At 43.5% G+C, this 17,399-nt stretch overlaps 1 protein-coding gene across 1 annotated transcript in view; it reads right to left on the minus strand.

The window, feature by feature from the left end:
• Positions 1-6,465: 6,465 nt before the first annotated feature.
• Positions 6,466-17,399, minus strand: part of LOC139540055 (carbohydrate sulfotransferase 8-like) — a 77,128-nt gene continuing 66,194 nt past the window's right edge. The window contains exons 3-5 of the mRNA XM_071343594.1: positions 9,886-9,926; positions 9,334-9,743; positions 6,466-9,077 (exon numbers count right to left, since the gene is read on the minus strand). Coding sequence (XP_071199695.1) covers positions 8,369-9,077; positions 9,334-9,743; positions 9,886-9,926 — 1,160 coding nt within the window. The 3' untranslated portion in view covers positions 6,466-8,368. The remainder of the gene's footprint in view (positions 9,078-9,333; positions 9,744-9,885; positions 9,927-17,399) is intronic.

Below are 17,399 nucleotides of genomic sequence, written 5' to 3' on the forward strand. Positions count from 1 at the left end.
AGTCCCCCCCCAATTTTATTCATACTCAAAGGGTCCAAGACAGACCATATTGAGAACACACAGCAAAATACTGTCCGTTACAAAAATGTACCTTAAAGACATACATAGGCTAGCCTAACTATGGACCATTTCAAGCATTACCCAATGCTTTCCCTCGCGTATGAAGCTACAGTATGGGTGAGTAGGATGGTATGGACATAAAAGACATTGCTTTGATAATTTCCTTGTTCATTTTTACATGAAAGTCATTCTCTTCATCGGTTGTAGAGCTATACACACAATGTCTGTTTGACACTGACTCCAGTGTTAAATCCTCCTCTTCCATTTGTTTTTGCCCCAGGGTGATGCTGTGCATGTGGTTTCCTCTGCTGTAGTGAAAACCAACACAAGGACTTGATTCTGCCTCTGTTCCAAATGGCACCCTATTCCCTAGATAGTGGACTACTTTTGACCAGTGCCTATTGGGCTGTAGTCAAAAGTGGTGCACTATAGGAATAGGGTGCCATTTGGGACAAATTACTCTATTTTTTTCTAATTAAAGCAACCCTGCAGTTAGTTCAATTAGATTAAGTATGGGGAAGATGTTGTGAATTTGTAGATTTAAATAGCTGGCAAAGTCACCTCAGGCACTGGCAGTTCATTTTCTTAATTTATGAATGTTATGCTGAGTGTCTGATGTGGAAAGAGAAGAAGCAGCTCAGTTGTCTTTATGTCTAAAGAGCTCATCTTCAAATAAAGAAAATTAACCGTCTCGTTTTTGAAGTCATAAACGCAACACGTAAAGTGTTGGTCCCATGTTTCATGAGCTGAAATAAAAGATCCCAGAAATGTTCTATTGGCACAAAAAGCTTATTTTTCTCAATATTTTGGCACAAATTTGTTAACATCCCTGTTAGTGAGCATTTTATATTTTGTCAAGGTAATCCATACACCTGACAGGTGTGGCATATCAATAAGATGATTAAACAGCATGGTCATTACACAGATGCACCTTGTGCTTGGAACAATAAAAGGCCACTCTAAAATGTGCCGTTTTGGCACACAACACAATGCCATAGCTGTCTCAAGTTGTGAGGGAGCATGCAATTGGCATGCTGACGGCAGGAATGTCTACCAGAGCTGTTGGCAGAGAATTTAAAGTTAATTTCTCAACCATAAGCCACCTCCAACGTCGCTTTAGAGAATTTGGCAGTACGTCCAGCCAACCTTACAACCGCAGCCCAGGATGTCCACAGCCGGCTTCTTCACCTGCGGGATTGTCAGAAGAAGGGAGGGGGGGGGGGGGGGGGTGCTGAGGAGTATTTCTGTCTGTAATAAAGCCCTTTTGTAGGAAAAAACTCATTCTGATTGGCTGGGCCTGGCTCCACAGTGGGTAGGCATGGTTTTCAAGTGGGCGGTCCTATGCACTCCCAGGACCACCCATAAATCAATCAATCAAATTTATTTATGAAGCTTTTTTTACATCAGCCGATGTCACAAAGTGCTGTACAGAAACCCAGCCTAAAACCCCAAACAGCAAGCAATGCAGATGTAGAAGCACGGTGGCTAGGAAAAACTCACTAGAATGGCCAGAACCTAGGAAGAAACCTAGAGAGGAACCAGGCTCTGAGCGGTGGCCAGTCCTCTTCTGGCTGTGCCAGGTGGAGATTATAACAGAACATGGCCAAGATGTTCAAACATTCATAGATGACCAGCAGAGTCAGATAATAATAATCACAGTGGTTGTAGAGGGTGCAACAGGTCAGCACCTCAGGAGTAAATGTCAGTTGGCTTTTCATAGCCGATCATTCAGAGTTAGAAACAGCAGGTGCGGTAGAGAGAGTCCAAAACAGCAGGTCCATGACAAGGTAGCATGTCCGGTGAACAGGTCAGGATTCAATAGTCGCAGGCAGAACAGTTGAAACTGGAGCAGCAGCATGACCAGGTGGACTGGGGACAGCAAGGAGTTATCAGGCCAGGTAGTCCTGAGGCATGGTCCTAGGACTCAGGTCCTTCGAGAGAAGAGAGAGAGAAAGAGAGAGAGAGAGAGAAAAAGAGAGAGAGATAATTAGAGAGAGAATACTTACATTCACACAGGACACCAGATAAGACATGAGAAATACTCCAGATATAACAGACTGACCCTAGCTCCCCGACACAAACTATTGCAGCATAAATACTGGAGGCTGAGACAGGAGGGGTCGGGAGTAGAGGTCGACCGATTATGATTTTTCAACGCTGATACCGATTATTGGAGGACCAAAAAAAAACGATACCAATTAATCGGCCGATTTTGATATATACATGTATATTTGTAATAATGAAAATTACAACAATACTGAATGAACACTTATTTTAACTTAATATAATACATCAGTAAAATCAATTTAGTCTCAAATAAATAATGAAACGTTCAATTTGGTTTAAATAATGCAAAAACAAAGTGTTGGAGAAGAAAGTAAAAGTGCAATATGTGCCATGTAAAAAAGCTAACGTTTAAGTTCCTTGCTCAGAACATGAGAACATGAAAGCTGGTGGTTCCTTTTAACATGAGTCTTCAATATTCCCAGGTAAGAAGTTTTAGGTTGTAGTTATTATAGGACTATTTCTCTCTATACCATTTGTATTTCATATACCTTTGACTATTGGATGTTCTAATAGGTACTTTAGTATTGCCAGCCTAATCTCGGGAGTTGATAGGCTTGAAGTCATAAACAGCGCAATGCTTGAAGCACAGCGAAGAGCTGCTGGCAAATGCACGAAAGTGCTGTTTGAATGAATGCTTACGAGCCTGCTGCTGCCTACCACCGCTCAGTCAGACTGCTCTATCAAATCATAGACTTAATTATAATATAATCAGAAATACGAGCCTCAGGTCATTAATATGGTAAATTCCGGAAACTGTCATTTCGAAAACAAAACGTTTATTCTTTCAGTGAAATACGGAACCGTTCCGTATTTTATCTAACGGGTGGCATCCATAAGTCTAAATATTCCTGTTACATTGCACAACCTTCAATGTTATGTCGTAATTACGTAAAATTCTGGCAAATTAGTTCGCAACGAGCCAGGCGGCCCAAACTGTTGCATATACCCTGACTCTGTGTGCAATGAACGCAAGAGAAGTGACACAATTTCCCTAGTTTAATATTGCCTGCTAACCTGGATTTCTTTTACTAAATATGCAGGTTTAAAAATATATACTTCTGTGTATTGATTTTAAGAAAGGCATTGATGTTTATAGTTAGGTACTTTCGTTCAACGATTGTGCTTTTTTTCCGCTAATGCGCTTTTGTTAAATCATCCCCCGTTTGGCGAAGTTAGCTGTCTTTGTTAGGAAGAAATAGTCTTCACACTTCACACAGTTCGCAATGAGTCAGGCAGCCCAAACTGATGCATATACCCTGACTCTGTTGCACAGAACGCAAGAGAAGTGACACAATTTCCCTAGTTAAAAGAAATTCATGTTAGCAGGCAATATTAACTAAATATGCAGGTTTAAAAATATATACTTGTGTATTGATTTTAAGAATGGCTTTGATGTTTATGGTTAGGTACACATTGGTGCAACGACAGTGCTTTTTTCGCGAATGCGCTTGTTAAATCACCCGTTTGGCAAAGTAGGCTATGATTCAATGATAAATTAACAGGCACCACATCGATAAATGCAAGGCAGGACAAGCTAGATAAACTAGTAATATCATCAACCATGTGTAGTTAACTAGATTTTTGTTAAGATTGATTGTTTTTTGTAAGATACGTTTAATGCTAGCTCGCACCTTACCTTGGCTCCTTGCTGCACTCGGTAGTCAGGTAGTCAGCCTGCCACGCAGTCTCCTCGTGGAGGGCAATGTAATAGGCCATGATCGGTGTCCAAAAATGCAGATTACCGATTGTTATGAAAACTTGAAATCAGCCCTAATTAATCGTCCATTCCAATTAATTGTTCGACCTCTAGTCGGGAGACACTGTGGCCCTGTCCGACAGATACCCACGGACAAGGCCAAACAGGCAGGATATAACCCCACCCACTTTGCCAAAGCACAGCCCCCACACCACTAGAGGGAAATCTTCAACCACCAACCTACTCTCCTGAGACAAGGCCGAGTATAGCCCATGAAGGCCCCCCCGGCACGAACCCGAGGGGGGCGCTAACCCGGACAGGAAGATCACGTCAGTGACTCAATCCACTCAAGTGACGCACCCCTCCTAGGGACGACATGGAAGAGCACCAGTAAGCCAGTGACTCAGCCCCCATAATAGTGTTAGAGGCAGAGAATCCCAGTGGAGAGAGGGGAACCGGCCAGGCAGAGACAGCAAGGGCGGTTCGTCGCTCCAATGCCTTCCCGTTCACCTTCACACCCCTGGGGCAGACTACACTCAATCATAGGACCTACTGAAGAGATGAGTCATCAATAAAGACTTAAAGGTCGAGACCGAGTCTGCGTCTCTCACATGGATAGGCAGACCATTCCATAAAAACAGAGCTCTATAGGAGAAAGACTTGCCTTCAGCTGTTTGCTTAGAAATTCTAGGGACAGTAAGGAGGACTGCGTCTTGTGACCGTAGCGTACATGTAGGTATGTACGGCACGACCAAATCGGAAAGATAGGTATGAGCAAGCCCATGTAATGCTTTGTAGGTTAGCAGTAAAACCTTTAAATCAGCCTTTGCCTTAACAGGAAGCCATTGTAGAGAGGCTAGCACTGGAGTAATATGATCAAATCTTTTGGTTTTAGTCAAGATTCTAGCAGTCGTGTTTAGCACTAGCTGAAGTTTATTTCGTGCTTTATCCAGGTAGCCGGAAAGTAGAGCATTGCAGTAGTCTAACATAGAAGTGACAAAAGCATAGATTAATTTTTCAGCATAATTTTTGGACAGAAGGTTTCTGGTTTTTGCAATGTTAAGTAGATGGAAAAAAGCTGTCCTTGAAACAGTCTTGATATGTTCATCAAAAGAGAGATCAGGGTCCAGAGTAACTTCGAGGTCCTTCACAGTTTTATTTGAGACGACTGTACAACCATCAAGATTCATTGTCAGATTCAACAGAAGATCTCTTTGTTTCTTGGGACCTAGAACAAGCATCTCGGTTTTGTCCGAGTTTAAAAGTAGAACATTTGCCGCCATCCACTTCCTTATGTCTGAGACACAGGCTTCCAGGGAGGGCAATTTTGGGGCTTCACCATGTTTCATTGAAATGTACAGCTGTGTGTCATCCATAGCAGTGAAAGTTAACATTATGTTTCCGAATGACTTCACCAAGAGGTAAAATATATAGTGAAAACAATAGTGGTCCTAAAACAGAGCCTTGAGGAACACCGAAATTGACAGTTTATTTGTCAGAGGACAAACCATCCACGGAGACAAACTGATATCTTTCCGACAGATAAGATCTAAACCAGGCCAGAACTTGTCCGTTTAGACCAATTTGGGTTTCCAATCTGACGCCATTAAAAGGTCATTTACCACCTTCACAAGTGCAGTCTCAGTGCTGTGATTGGGTCTAAAACCAGACAGCATTTGTATCCATTGTTTGTCTTCAGGAAGGCAGTGAGTTGCTGCGCAACAGCTTTTTCAAAACATTTTGAGAGGAATGGGAGATTCGATAAAGGCCGATAGTTTTTTACATTTTCTTGGTCAAGGTTTGGCTTTTTCAAGAGAGGCTTTATTACTGCCACTTTTAATGAGTTTGGTACACATCCGGTGGATAGGGAGACATTTATTATAATCAACATAGGAGGGCCAAGCACAGGAAGCAGCTCTTTCAGTAGTTTAGTTGGAATAGGGTCCAGTATGCAGCTTGAAGGTTTAGAGGCCAAGACTATTTTCATCAATGTGTCAAGAGAGTCATGTGAAATCCATAGATTATTAGGGCCTAATTCATTTATTTCAATTCATTGATTTCCTTTATATGAACTGTAACAAAATCTTTGAAATTGTTGCTTGTTGCGTTCATATTTTTGTTCAGTATAAATATCTAATCTAATTTCCTATGCTCCGACCTAAGGCAGATTCGCAACATACCACCAACAGTTTTAGTGATAATTAAGTGAAATTATAACCCTGAACCTTATCTTAGTTGATAAAGTTACACTGACTCAGACAAGGAATATTGAAAAACCCTCGATATGGTACATACTGTAGATCTATTACTGTTCAGAAGAGTGAAACCAATTCATTTGCATCCATGTGACTATGTCGTAATGTTTGTCTCAATTGGCCAAACTGTGTCGATCTATGGTTCTGATGAGTCCTCTGAGCACCATGTATTTCCTGACCCTGCGCCTGGGGGCCCTGGCCTGATGAGAGACAAAGAGAAAGGGGGGGGGGGCTAAGAGTGGCCCACAGGACAGGCCAGGGGAATGAGACACGACACTTTAACTCAGATTAGATAAATAAAGTGTCAAATGTGTCATTTGAAGTGGGGGAAATATTAACATTTGTCACTTTTCCTAAAACCAGAAGTGGAAAAACAATAGATACATGTTTATGTTTAATTACTTAACATTTATTCATAGTAACGGCGCTTGAAAACCCAAACAAATGAAAATTGGCAGTGTTAAGGCTAGGGGATTGAAATCACGTTTGTAGATGGAACACTTCTGCACAGACATGTAGAACAATTGTACATTCACTTTTACAGTGTAATCATTTGTATTGTAACATTAGGCCCATATACAGTACCAGTCAAAAATTTGGACACACCTACTCATTCAAGGGTTTTTCTTAATTTTTTACTATTTTCTACATTGTAGAATAATAGTGAAGACATCAAAACAATGAAATAACACATATGGAATCATGTAGTAACCAAAAAGGTGTTAAACAAATCAAAATATATTTTATATTAGAAATAATTCAATGTAGCCAACCCTTTGCCTTGATGACAGCTATGCACATGCTTGGCATTCTCTCAACCAGCTTCATGAGGTAGTCCCCTGGAATGCATTTCAATTCATGCATTTTAACCTTGTTAAAAGTTAATTTGTAGAATTTCTTTCGTTCTTAATGAATTTGAGCCATTCAGTTGTGTTGTGACAAGGTAGGGGTGGTATACAGAAGATAGCCCTATTTGGTAAAAGACCAAGTCCATTTTATGGCAAGAACAGCTCAAATAGAAACGACAGTCCATCATTACTTTAAGGTCAGTCAATCCGGATAATTTCAAGAACTTTGAAAGTTTCTTCAAGTGCAATCGCAAAAACCATCAGTGCTATGATGAAACTGGCTCTCATGAGGACCGCCACAGGAAAGGAGGAATCTGAAATATATTTGAATGAGTAGGTGTGTCCAAACTTTTGAGTGGTACTGTAATTACCCAAAAACAAAATCATATGTTTCAATATAAATTGCCAACAGATTCAAAGATAATTTACCCTCAGATACATCTGGAAGGCTATATGCAATGAACCAACATACTATATAGTAATACCACTATTTCCTCCTCTATTCACAGATTCTTAAACTTTTTCAGCTCGAGACCCAAATTATAGATTGACTGTCCCCCCGTGACCCAAATTAAGAAGAAATAGTGTGTGATTTATAGATGTATTCTCTCCAACTCGCGACCCATATCTCACAGGCCCAAGGCCCACCTTGGGTCCCGACCCATAGTTTAAGACACCTGCGTTGATATATTTTTCCTGTCCTTTATTTCATGTGTTTCTGTATTTGAGTAATGTACTGTAACAAGTCTATTTCATGTACTGTATGTAAAATACAAAACAAATACCCCAAGACCTCCCGAGTGGCGCAGCGGTCTAAGGCATTGCAGTGCTAGAGGTGTCACTACAGACCCTGGTTCATTCCCAGGCTGTGTCACAACCAGCCGTGATAGGGAGTCCCATAGGGCAGTGTACAATTGGCCCAGCATCGTCCGGGTTAGGGGAGGGTTTGGACGCCGTCATTGTAAATAAGAATTTGTTCTCAACTGACTTGCCTAGTTAAATAAAGGTTAAATACAAAATTAGTATATCTAGCCTCTCTCTTTCCCTTCTTTTCATGAACTTAGGCTGCAGCATAAGAATACACATTATTGAAGAGGACCAAAAAGTATACCTTCACATAACAAGGCTGAAAAACAATAACAATAACAGATCACTAATTCTTTACCCAAAGTACAGGTCACTTCATAGAAGTCACTGGTCTGCCAATCAATGCAAATGCATTTGACACACTATACAAAGCTTTATGACAAAAAGCTGTAGGCCTACAACCTATGTCCAAAGTAATTACATTAAATCATTATTTTAGCCATTTGTAAATAAGACCTGTAAAAAATAATATTTTACATGAATGTGCCTGTAGTGCTTGTTCAAGTCCCACAGGATAATAATCTCTTCCGTAGTGTTCATATTAATAACCTCAACCTGGCAATCCAGCCAGTACCTCAGTACAGGTCTTTAAAGGGCTTGGGGTAGTTAAACATCAGATAATCCATGTAATAAAAGTCATAGGCCCTCTGTCTTTCTGTGGAGTTCAATTGTTCAAAGTATCTCTGGGTGATGGAGGAGGAAGTCCTTTCTGCCTTTGGGTTCCTGTCTTTAAAGTCAGGGAAAGTTAGGTTTCTAGGTGCCCCGATGCTCCGTAGCAGGAAGTTGGCCTCCTCCTTCAGGTTCTCGAACTTCCCTATGAAGTCGTAGCGCAGCAGGCAGGGGCTGCAAAGCTGGCTGACCGGCTCCCAGTGGATGTCCATGCCCACGGGCCGACTCACATCCAACAGGTACTGGACAAACTCTCTGAAGGTGACCCCGGCGCCGGTCCTCAGGGCGGAGCGTGAGGCGTTGGCCCGGTACCGGGAGATGATGGGCCGGCCGAACACCGGGTGGTAGTACGAGTTGGGGCTCTCAAACTTGTCACGGAAGGCCGACACAAGCCTCTCGAAGGGCTCCCGTACGAAGAGAACCTTGGTGTAGGAGCGGAGATGCTTGGCCACGCCCGCCTGGTCGAAGGCGTCCAGTCGGCGGAGCTGGTTGGCGTAGTGGGCGTCGTCGTGGGCGATGATGTGCGTGGAGGTGGCGCTGCCGCCCAGGACCATCAGCACCCGCTTCCAGTTGGAGCAGCCGGCTTTGGGCACCTCACAGTACAGCAAGCCTGACCTATTATTTATTCAACAGTACAACAAAAATATATTCATAGTTATCTGGGGCTGTGTCCTGTATGTATCTAGGAATCCTGATTTCGGATCAGTTCTGCCTTTTTAGATCACAATGACTTAAATGATATGGACGGGGGGACCTCAAGATCAGCCGGGAACATGAATTGCAATGAAATACAATTATACATATAAGTTATGTACTGTAAATAATATCTGTAGATAATTCTCAATGAAATGAACCACTAAAGTTACAACACCTGTCCTCCACGTAGACGCGGGACACCTGCCGGCGGGACACGGGGCGCTCGGTGACACCCGGCTGGTATTTGGCGCAGACCTCCCTGAGCAGGCGGCGGCGGGACGCCTGGGTTTGCGCCAGGCCCTGTAGCCGACTGTCCTCTTCACCAGAGCGGGCACCACCAGGGGTTACAGACCCGCTCTTTAACAGCAGCTTCCTGTGGCGTTTGGTGAGGGGTCGCCTGGTGCTTTCGGCCTGCTGGTCCCCAGAGGTTGGGGTGGCTGGGTGGGGCAGCCACTGGAAGGCTGGAGGTTGTCTGGGGCTAGGAGTAGGGAGGCTGGGGTAAGAGGACATCTCTACCCCTGGTGCTCCATGGAAACCTCCACCCAGGTTGATGCCTATAACGACTGCACTGTCAAAGGATTGCTCCTGTGGCACATGGAACAATTGTTAACAGAAGCTCAACTTTACGGATATAGTGCTTGTTTCTCAAGAATCCACAAGATGGTGCCATTACATTATTTTGAGTGAACTGAGCTAACAGTGATCTGATCTGATCCAATAATCGTACCTTTGGAATTGGCCACCTTGGAGCAACCATCAACTTTGCACCTAGAGAGAGAGAGAGAGAGAGAGGGAGGGAGGGGGGGGTTGAGTTTGAGAGAGATTGATAGAATCCTACATTAGTTATTATAAAAAGTCCTTTGCTGGTAACAAGTTTCTCCAGCTGAGCTGAAATAGTTATCAAGAGAGAGCCTGGAGGAGAGATGGTGTCTATTACCGATGGTACTATAGGAGGAGGGTCCATTTCATCACAAGATTAGGTTTTTGATAGAGAGGCAAGACGTGTGTGTCTGTGTTTGTGTGTGTGTGTGTGTGTGTGTGTGTGTGTGTGTGTGTGTGTGTGTGTGTGTGTGTGTGTGTGTGTGTGTGTGTGTGTGTGTGTGCCTTGCCAAGTGATATTCTTTAGACTGGGAAAAGTGACTATGCATAATAGGACAGGAATTGTTACAGGACTGGTGAGTAGGGATGCCAAAAACTGCTTTGTCATCAAAATATACAGTGCCTTTCCCGAAAGTATTCAGACCCCTTGACTTTTTCCACATTTTGTTACGTTACAGCCTTATTCGAAAATGGATTAAATTTAAAAAAATCTGAAATCTACACACAATATCCCATAATGACAAAGTGAAGAGGTTTTTAGACATTTTTGAAAATGTATTAAAAATAAAAAGATGGCTTATTTACTTAAGTATTCAGACCCTTTGCTATGAGACTAGAAATTGAGCTCAGGTGCATCCTGTTTCCATTGATCATCCATGAGATGTTTCTACACAAAAAAGCTCAAAAACCAAGCCATGAGGTCGAAGGAATTGTCCGTAGAGCTCCGAGACAGGATTGTGTCAAAGCACAGATCTGGGGAACTAAAACATTCTTAAATGGAAGAAGTTTGGAACCACCAAGAATCTTCCTAGAGCTGGCCGCCCGGCCAAACTGAGCAATCAGGGGAGAAGGGCCTTGGTCAGGGAGGTAACCCTGACCAAGATGGTCACTGACAGAGCTCTAGAGTTCCTCTGTGGGCATGGGAGAACCTTACAGAAGGACAACCATTTCTGCAGCACTCCACAAATCAGGCCTTGGTGGCCAGACAGAAGCCACTCCTCAGTAAAAGGCACATGACAACCTGCTTGGAGTTTGCCAAAAGGCACCTAAAGACTCTCAGACAATAAGAAACAAGATTCTCTGGTCTGATGAAACCAATATTGAACTCTTTTGCCTGAATGCCAAGCGTCACGTCTGGAGGAAACCTGGCACCATAAAGCATTGGGATGGCAGCATCATGCCGTTGGGGTGTTTTTCAGAGTCAGGGACTGGGAGACTTGGCAGGATCGAGGTAAAGATGAATGGAGCAAAGTACAGAGAGATCCTTGATGAAAACCTGCTCCAGAGTGCTCAGAACCTCAGACTGGGGCGAAGGTTCACCTTCCAACAGGACAACGACCCTAAGCACATAGCCAAGACAATGCAGGAGTGGCTTCGGGACAAGTCTCTGAATGTCCTTCAGTGGCCCAGCCAGAGCCCGGACTTGAACCCTATTGAACATAGCTTGTCAATATGGGGTATTGTGTGTAGATTGATGAGGGGGGGGGGGGGGGGGGGGGTTGTCAATCAATTTTAGGATAAGGCTGTAACCTAACAAAATACGGAACAAGTCAAGGGGTCTGAATACTTCCCGAAGGCAAAGTATGTTGCAGAACTGAAAACCAGCCAAACAGAAAGCATGATTCAATACTGGGGACTGAGTCACTAGACAATGTCTTTCACATTGTGTTGATAATCCATCATAAAATAATATTCTTTTGTGAGGGAAGTAGACACCCAAGAGATGGAGGAATACAACAGAAAACATCATTAGTCACCATGGCAGATGTTCAAGACATCACGTGGACATTAGAGATGTTGCTGGTGAGAACAACTGTAACTACAGTAACTACAGTGCAGGCTACCTTTTAAAAACAGTCATGTAATAATACATGTAATGTTGCATCTAGAATGTATAATGACACTGTGCTAAATTTCTCATGAACCATTTCAAAAACAAGTACTCAATATTGTGTTACTTCTCTATAGCACTAGGCAGCTACAAGAAAACGAAATAAATAAATTCAGGGCCATTGGGCTGCTCCACAAGGGGGTGACTGATACTTGACATAACAATGACAACCTTGCCATTCTTTACTAGAACACACACGCACACACAAACACAGAGCACCTGCTAATGTGTTTGTACCAAGGGTAATGGGGGATCCAGATGGCTTCATAGCAGTTGACCTGGGATCATCTTAATACTGAAGGTTACTGCTTTCTGACGGCTGCAGTGTCAGAAGAGCCATGAAGAATCTCTCCTCCTCTCAAGAGGTCAACCACTTCTTACCCTGACTTCTAAGAGACAACATTTGACTGAGTTTGGCACGATAAAGGAAAAGCAAAAAAACAAGCAACTGTATGGAGGGATATATTTTGAGCATTATAAAATAACGTATTGCAAATGAATGAGGGTAACAAAGACATACAGTGCCTTCAGAAAGTATTCAGACCCCTTGACTTTTCCCACATTTTGTTACATTACAGCCTTATTCTAAAATGGATTAAATAGTTGTTTTTCCTTATCAATCTACACACAATACCCCATAATGACAAAGCAAAAACTGTTTAAAAAAACTGATCACATAAGTATTCAGACCCTTTACTCAGTACTTTGTTTAAGCACATTTGGCAGCAATTACAGCCTCGAGTCTTCTTGGGTGTGACACTACAAGCATGGCACACCTGTATTTGTGGAGTTTCTCCCATTCTTCTCTGCAGATCCTCTCAATCTCTGTCAGGTTGGATGGGGAGCGTTGCTGCACAGCTATTTTCAGGTCTCTCCAGGGATGTTCGATAGGGTTCAAGTCTGGGCTCTGGCTGGACCACTGAAGGACATTCAGAGATTTGTCCCGAAGCCACTCCTGCATTGTCTTGGCTATGTGCTTAGGGTCGTTGTCCTGTTAGACTGGGGTGAAGGTTCACCTTCCGAGGTCCTGAGAGCTCTGGAGCAGGTTTTCATCAAGGATCTCTCTGTACTTTGCTCCGTTCATCTTTGCCTCGATCCTGACTAGTCTCCTAGTCTCTGCCGCTGAAAAACACCCCCACAGCATGATGCTGCCACCACCATGCTTCACCGTAGGGATGGTGCCAGGTTTCCTCCAGTAGTGACGCTTGGCATTCAGGCCAAATGGTTCAATCTAGGTTTCATCAGATCAGAGAATCTTGTGGTCTGAGAGTCTTTAGGTGCCTTTTGGCAAACTCTAAGCAGGCTGTCATGTGCCTTTTACTGAGGAGTGGCTTCCGTCTGGCCACTCTACCATAAAGGCCTGATTGGTGGAGTGCTGTGGAGATGGTTGTCCTTCTGGAAGGTTCTCCCATCTCCACAGAGGACCTATAGAGCTCTGTCAGAGTGACCATCGGGTTCTTGGTCACCTCCCTGACCAAGGCCTTTCTCCCCTGATTGCTCAGTTTGGCCAACCGGCCAGCTCTAGAAAGAGTCTTAGTGGTTCCACACTTCACCCATTTAATAATTATGAAGGCCACTATGTTCTTGGGACCTTCAATGCTGCAGACATTTTTTGGTAGCATTCCCGAGATCTGTGCCTCGACACAATCCTGTCTCGGAGCTCTACGGACAATTCCTTCGTCCTCATGGCTTGGTTTTTGCTCTGACATGCACTGTCAACTGTGGGACCTTATATAGACAGGTGTGTGCCTTTCCAAATCATGTCCAATCAATTGAATTTTCCACAGGTGGACTCCAATCAGATTGTACAAACATTTCAAGGATGATCAATGGAAACAGGATGCACCTGAGCTCAATTTCGAGTCTCATCGCAAAAGGTCTGAATACTTATGTAAATAAGGTATTTCTGTTTTTATTTTTAATAAATGTTTAAACATTTTGAAAAAACTGTTTTCACTGTGTTATAATAGGGTATTTGTGTCGACTGCTGTAGATATTTATTTATTTAATACATTTTAGAATAAGGCTGTAACTCAACAAAATATGGATAAAGTCAAGGAGTGTGAATACTTTCCAAAGGCACTGTACAGAAATGCTAATTGCTGGTTATGTCAATTGCACTTGTGTTGGTTGTCGAAGTAATAGCCCTCAACGGCATGTGTTCAGTTTTCCTCTTCACATATCTGGAACACCTACTGGTCGTTAGGGCTATTACTGTAGTGTTTACATACTGTATCTATTTAGGGAAGATTGTAAAGCATGCACCTGCTGCCTGCCTAAAAACCACCCCCTACCCACACATACCACCACACACAACCATCAGTCCCCTTCCTTAATGTCAGGCTTGACTCTCATGGCTCCCTAGCAATCATAGACTCACAGCTGCAACTGTAAACCTAAACTTCACTTTTTCATCTGGAGTTTAGCGCCGCGTACACACACACTCTCAGACAGACAGACAGACAGACAGACAGACAGACAGACAGACAGACAGACAGACAGACAGACAGACAGACAGACAGACAGACAGACAGACAGACAGACAGACAGACAGACAGACAGACAGACAGACAGACAGACAGACAGACAGACAGACAGACAGACAGACAGACAGACAGACAGACAGACAGACAGACAGACAGACAGACAGACAGACAGACAGACAGACAGACAGACAGACAGACAGACAGACAGACAGACAGACAGACAGACAGACAGACAGACAGACAGACAGACAGACAGACAGACAGACAGACAGACAGACAGACAGACAGACAGACAGACAGACAGACAGACAGACAGACACACACACACACACACACACACACACACACACACACACACACACACACACACACACACACACACACACACACACACACACACACACACACACACACAGACAGACACACACACACACACACACACACACACACACACACACACACACACACACACACACACACACACACACACACACACACACACACACAGACAGACAGACAGACAGACAGACAGACACACACACACACAGACAGACAGACAGACAGACAGACAGACAGACAGACACACACACACACAGACAGACAGACAGACAGACAGACAGACAGACAGACAGACAGACAGACAGACAGACAGACAGACAGACAGACAGACAGACAGACAGACAGACAGACAGACAGACAGACAGACAGACAGACAGACAGACAGACAGACAGACAGACAGACAGACAGACAGACAGACAGACAGACAGACAGACAGACAGACAGACAGACAGACAGACAGACAGACAGACAGACAGACAGACAGACAGACAGACAGACAGACAGACAGACAGACAGACAGACAGACAGACAGACAGACAGACAGACAGACAGACAGACAGACTGACAGTGGCCTAACGACCCTGGCCTGCCTACGATGGAGATGATGAGAGGGGAGCGACCTGACTAGGGTTGAGTATTTTCACCAATGTTCCATCCAGAGAATAAATCCCTTTTCTCCAGGTAACCCGGTATTTCTCACCAAAACCGGAAGTGTCATTCAAAAACATTATAAAGCATATAAATAGGCCTATGTCTGGATTTGATTAGAGCTTTGATCGAAAATTCAAGCCTGATGCTACCTGAGCCTGATGAGTCATACATTTTATGAGCCCTACATAAACAACATTTAAATGAGCCCAAGCCCAAAAAATACCAAATGATTGTGCTATTATCTAATACATATATGATACTGGGTACTGCACATTACGCACAACAGATAAAGATAAAAGCCCAAAGATGTAGCTAGCTATATGCTCTCTTGGGTAAATAAAGGAAACTAGCTCCAGTAGGCTAATCTTTTTGAGTGTGAACTTTATTACTGTACTTTATTATTATATGGACTGGAATTACGCACATCGTTCAAACCATGATTAAGCAGGGAGAGAACATGCGATTCTGGTGCAGCAAATGCAGCCTACAAAGTATAGGATAGAACATTAGATTTTCATTTTGAAATATAATAGGGCCTATTTTAGAATTAGTAGGCTGACGCATTTATACCTTTCATAATATTTCCCCTAATGTTATTAGCCGACCTCCTATTTCTATTTGTTGTATTTGCTCCATTCCTTCCTTGCTTTCAACAGTTAAATTAAATACGTTTCGTTTACCTTCCCTTCATCATTCTAATGACATTCTTGAATAAGATAGGACTAGCATTCAATGACGAAGACTTTCACTTCTCTTGAGGAACTTTGAATGGTTATGGGTCTGAATAAATAACTGCCTTAGCCTATCGCCATCGTGCGTTCGCTCTTCTTTCAAACGACCCGATCTATTGGCTGCTGTATTTAACATTCAGAAAACAATTAATTTAAATAGTTTTTCCCTCATCAATCTACACACAATACCCCATAATTACAAATCAAAAACATGTTTTTAGAAATGTTTGCTAATTTATTAAAATAAAAAAACGCAATGCTCACATTTACATAAGTATTCAGACCCTTTAACTCAGTACTTTGTTGAAGCACCTTTGGCAGCGATTACAGCCTCGACTCTTCTTGGGTTTGACACTACAAGCTTGGCACACCTGTATTTGTGGAGTTTCTCCCATTCTTCTCTGCAGATCCTCTCAAGCTTTGTCAGGTTGGATGGGGAGCGTTGCTGCACAGCTATTTTCACGTCTCTCCAGAGATGCTCGATCAGGTTCAAGTCCGGGCTCTGGCTGAGCCACTCAAGGACATTCCAAGACTTGTCCCGAAGCCAGTCCTGCGTTGTCTTTGCTGTGTGCTTAAAGTCGTTGTCATTTTGGAAGGTGAACCTTCGCCCCAGTCCTGAGGTCCTGAGAGCTCTGGAACAGGTTTTCATTAAGGGTCTCCCTGTACTCTGCTCCGTTCATTTTTGCCTTGATCCTGACTAGTCTCACAGCCGCTGCCGCTGAAAAACACCCCCACAGCATGATGCTACCACCACCATGCTTCACCGTAGGGATGATGACAAGTTTCCTCCAGACGTGACACTTGGCATTCAGGCCAAAGAGTTCATTTGTGGTTTCATCAGACCAGAAAATCTTGTTTCTCATGGTCTGAGAGTCCATTATGTGCCTTTCGGCAAACTCTAAGCAGGCTGTCATGTGCCTTTTACTGAGGAGTGGCTTCCGTCTGGTTACTCTACCATAAAGGCCAGATTAGTGGAGTGCTGCAGAGATGGTTGTCCTTCTGGAAGGCTCTCCCATCGTCACAGAGGAACTCTAGAGCTCTGTCAGATTGACCATCGGGTTCTCGGTCACCTGCCTGACCAAGACCCTTCTCCCCCGATTTCTCAGTTTGGCCGGGCGGCCAGCTCTAGGAAGAGTCTTGGTTGTTCCAAACTTCTTCCATTTAAGAATGATGGAGGCCACTGTGTTCTTGGGGACCTTCAATGCAGCAGACATTTTTTGGTACCCTTCCCCAGATCTGTGCCTCAACACAATCCTGTCTCGGAGCTGTACGGACAAGTCCTGTGACCTCATGGCTTGGTTTTTGCTCTGACATGCACTGTCA

This window comes from Salvelinus alpinus, chromosome 15 (assembly GCF_045679555.1).
Source record: "Salvelinus alpinus chromosome 15, SLU_Salpinus.1, whole genome shotgun sequence".
NCBI classification, from domain to species: domain Eukaryota; kingdom Metazoa; phylum Chordata; class Actinopteri; order Salmoniformes; family Salmonidae; genus Salvelinus; species Salvelinus alpinus.